The following is a 3355-nucleotide window of genomic DNA, read 5'->3' as shown; positions in this document are numbered from 1 at the left end:
AAAAAAAAAAAAAAAAAAAAAAAAAAAAAAAAAAAACCACTCTCTAAAGATGGACAGATAAAGCCAGTAGAAAAAAACACAACTAGGTAATAGTTGCTAGTAAAACAAGTGGAGAGTTTGAATCAGACACTTCACAACTGGATTCCCACATTCTGAGTGGACTACTAAAAGAAACCTCTTCCCAGGAATGCACAATTGAATGCATTTTCTAGAAAGACTATAGATAAATTACTCTATTTATAAAGAATTTAAATACTCTATACTCATGATCATGCCAATCTTGGTGGTACAATATGCAGAGAAAATGGTCTCACTCATTGCAGAAATCCAATTCTTCCATTTCTAAAGCATCTCTTAGGGAAAATTACAAGGTGTATTTAGACCACTGTTATGATTTAGTCAACGTAAGGGCAAAATGATTAAGCAAATATTTATATTACAAATATTAAGAATGTCCTCATACAGAAGAATATCAGCAAACCCAAAATAGGGGGCAGATATCAAAGAAACGAGTGATATCAAAATAAGAACTATTTTTCCAAGACATAAATCTGTAAAACTATAGGTTAAATAAATGAATGTGGCAGAATTATCTTTTGTTCTACCCCTAAAGGACCTAGTCCTGACGAGGCAGTTTTTGTTAAAGTTTCTCTCTGGATGGAGAAGCTCTTGGCACACGCCCCTCACACAGAAACTGTCACAGAGGACTGCAGGTACTTCAGTGCTGCTTCCATAGTTAAGACACTTCAGGAAGCATTGGCTCCCAAAGTATAAGGCTCCCTGGGGATGAGGAACATGGAACATGGATGAGAAACATGGATTTCTCAGAGTGAATTAGGACTGTCTAGACTCCCTCATGTTCAAATCTGTACAGCTAGAATTATACTCCTCTGTTGCAAATCAGGGATTATAGAGGAGATACCTTAAAAAAATGGTTCTGAATATAAATGTTCAGACCATTTAGTATGCAGTTAATGTCAAAGAACAGTTTTCATTAAATCAGGCATTAAAATATTTTAAAAGTAAGTTCTCTATCCTCTTCCTCCATTATTACTTTTTTCACATGAAAGCTCACCTCGCCCTCTTGAAGAACTTCGACCTCTAGGAGCCCCCACCACTGTTCCTCCTCCTCCTCGTCCTGTCAATCGCAGGACAGCAGCACTATTTACAGACATGGAAAAGTTTCTCTGCCAAAAAGAAAAAAAAAAGAGAGAGAGAGAAAGGAAAAAAAGAAAGAAAAAAATGGATGAAACAGATAAAACTACATGTTGCTTCTCCCCACATTCCCACTGCATCTATAAAATGGCATCTAATTACTACTAGCAATGGAAAACCGTAACTGCACAACATACGAGATGATCCAAAACTTGACTTTACCTGATAATTGCAAATTAACATTTCGGATCAACAACACTGACAACCAATGTCTTACACTATGCTAGGTTTGGTGAGGAAACAAGCAAACCAACTAAATGCTCTATGTATGCAGAAGTACATAGGGAAAATACACAACAGAATAAATACAGAAAATTTTACAAAAGAGATCTGGTTTGAAAGGGTCCTGTAAGCCTTTAACTGGTGAAAGGTGAAAATGAAAGGGAGTTACCAAAAGGTCTGATGCGAGGGTAGCACATTCTGCACATCAATGTGAATTAGCAACTCCAAGTAGTATTCAATATAATGACAGGAATCAGCAGTGAATGGGAAAGAGCCAAAGATCTAAATAAAACCAACCATCTAAATAACACATTAATGGGAAGATGAAGGGAATACTTAGTAAATTAAAGTAAAACCCAATCACTCAGTTATCAACCTGCGTTTGCACTGCAGCCAATCTGGGACAGGGTCAAGTACAAAGAGATAGTGAGTACACCTTTGATATGTCTGTAGCCAAGGGTTCTCCTGGCAGAAAGAAAACCTTAGGCTTAAGAGTTGAGGTAAAAGGCCAAGCATGGTGGCTCATGCCTGTAATCCCAGCACTTTGGCAGGCTAAGTCGGGTGGATCACGAGGTCAGGAGTTCGAAACTAGCCTGGCCAAGATGGTGAAACCCTGTCTCTACTGAAAATACAAAAATTAGCCGCGCACGGTGGCGGGCGCCTGTAATTCCAACTACTTGGGAGGCTGAGGCAGGAGAATTGCTTGAACCCGGGAGGCAGAGGTTGCAGTGAGCCAAGATCACGCCACTGCACTCTAGCTGGGCGACAGAGTAAGACTCTGTCTCAAAAAAAGAAAAAAAAAAAAAAAAAAGAAAGAAGTAAGGTAAAAAAGAATCTTGCAATTCAACTAATATTTTAGTCCAAACTGGTTTCCACTGACTTTCTATTTTGATTCAAAATCAACTGAAATATAATGTCTATACCACCTTCTTTTGAAGAAGTCAACATCTAATTGTTAAAAAAAAAAACTTCTACTTTCATTATTTAATTTGTTGTAATAAATAGGTCATTTTCTCTTAGCTGCTTTTTTCAGAATTTTATTCACAACAATTTGTTCAGTAAGTTTTAGGAACTTTATCAGTGTAAATAAGATTTTTTTTTCAGTTTATAGGTATATAATTATATAATCAAGTAACTTCAAAACTAAAGACTTAAGATATAATGACAACTAAAAATAAGACACCAAACTCAAAAATTATATTTCTATTTCAAACTATAATAAAATGTGCTTAATAAAAAAGAAAGCTGATTGAAACATACATATTAACTTACCTTTTAGCACAGAGTAAGCAGTGGGGTACTGAATAATGTCTCTGGGTATTACTATAATTAAACAACAGTATGAGGTCCCAAAATCCAGATTAATATACTGTAATATTGAAATAATGGTGGTCAGAGCTAACTGCATTATGTATGCTAGGATCCCATGCAGTTGAGCAACTATTAACCAAATTATCACATATATAAAACTCAAATGCACCCATCTGTACACGTGGGAACAACTCATATATTTTCACAAACTCTCATACATTGCTGATGAAAGTATAAACTAGTATAATCTCTCTAGAAGGCAATTTCTAAAAATTATTTAAATGCCTATCCCCTTTGACACAACAATTCTACTTCTTACCCAAGTAAAAACTAACATAAATAGAAAGATCATTAACTACAGAACTGTTTATAAAGGTAAAATATGGAAGCCATCTAGGTATTAGCCAATCCTAATTTAAAAATCATGGTCCTAGGCTGGGCGCGGTGGCTCAAGCCTGTAATCCCAGTACTTTGGGAGGCCGAGACGGGCGGATCACGAGGTCAGGAGATCGAGACCATCCTGGCTAACACGGTGAAACCCCGTCTCTACTAAAAACTACAAAAAAAAAAACTAGCCGGGCGAGGTGGCAGCTACCCGGGAGGCTGA

The 3355-nt window shown here is 36.7% G+C and overlaps 1 protein-coding gene across 1 annotated transcript in view; it reads right to left on the bottom strand.

Moving 5' to 3' along the window:
• GIGYF2 (GRB10 interacting GYF protein 2) overlaps positions 1-1187 on the bottom strand; it is a gene marked incomplete at its 5' end in the record, with an annotated part of 108841 nt that extends 107654 nt beyond the window's left edge. The window contains one exon of the mRNA XM_017859364.1: positions 1076-1187. Coding sequence (XP_017714853.1) covers positions 1076-1187 — 112 coding nt within the window. The remainder of the gene's footprint in view (positions 1-1075) is intronic.
• Between the last annotated feature and the right edge of the window lie 2168 nt (positions 1188-3355).

Source organism: Rhinopithecus bieti, unplaced genomic scaffold, assembly GCF_001698545.2.
Source record: "Rhinopithecus bieti isolate Rb0 unplaced genomic scaffold, ASM169854v2 scaffold_50517, whole genome shotgun sequence".
Lineage (NCBI taxonomy): Eukaryota > Metazoa > Chordata > Mammalia > Primates > Cercopithecidae > Rhinopithecus > Rhinopithecus bieti.
The sequence above is the reverse complement of the archived record's forward strand: the minus strand, read 5'-3'. Positions and strand labels throughout refer to the sequence as shown.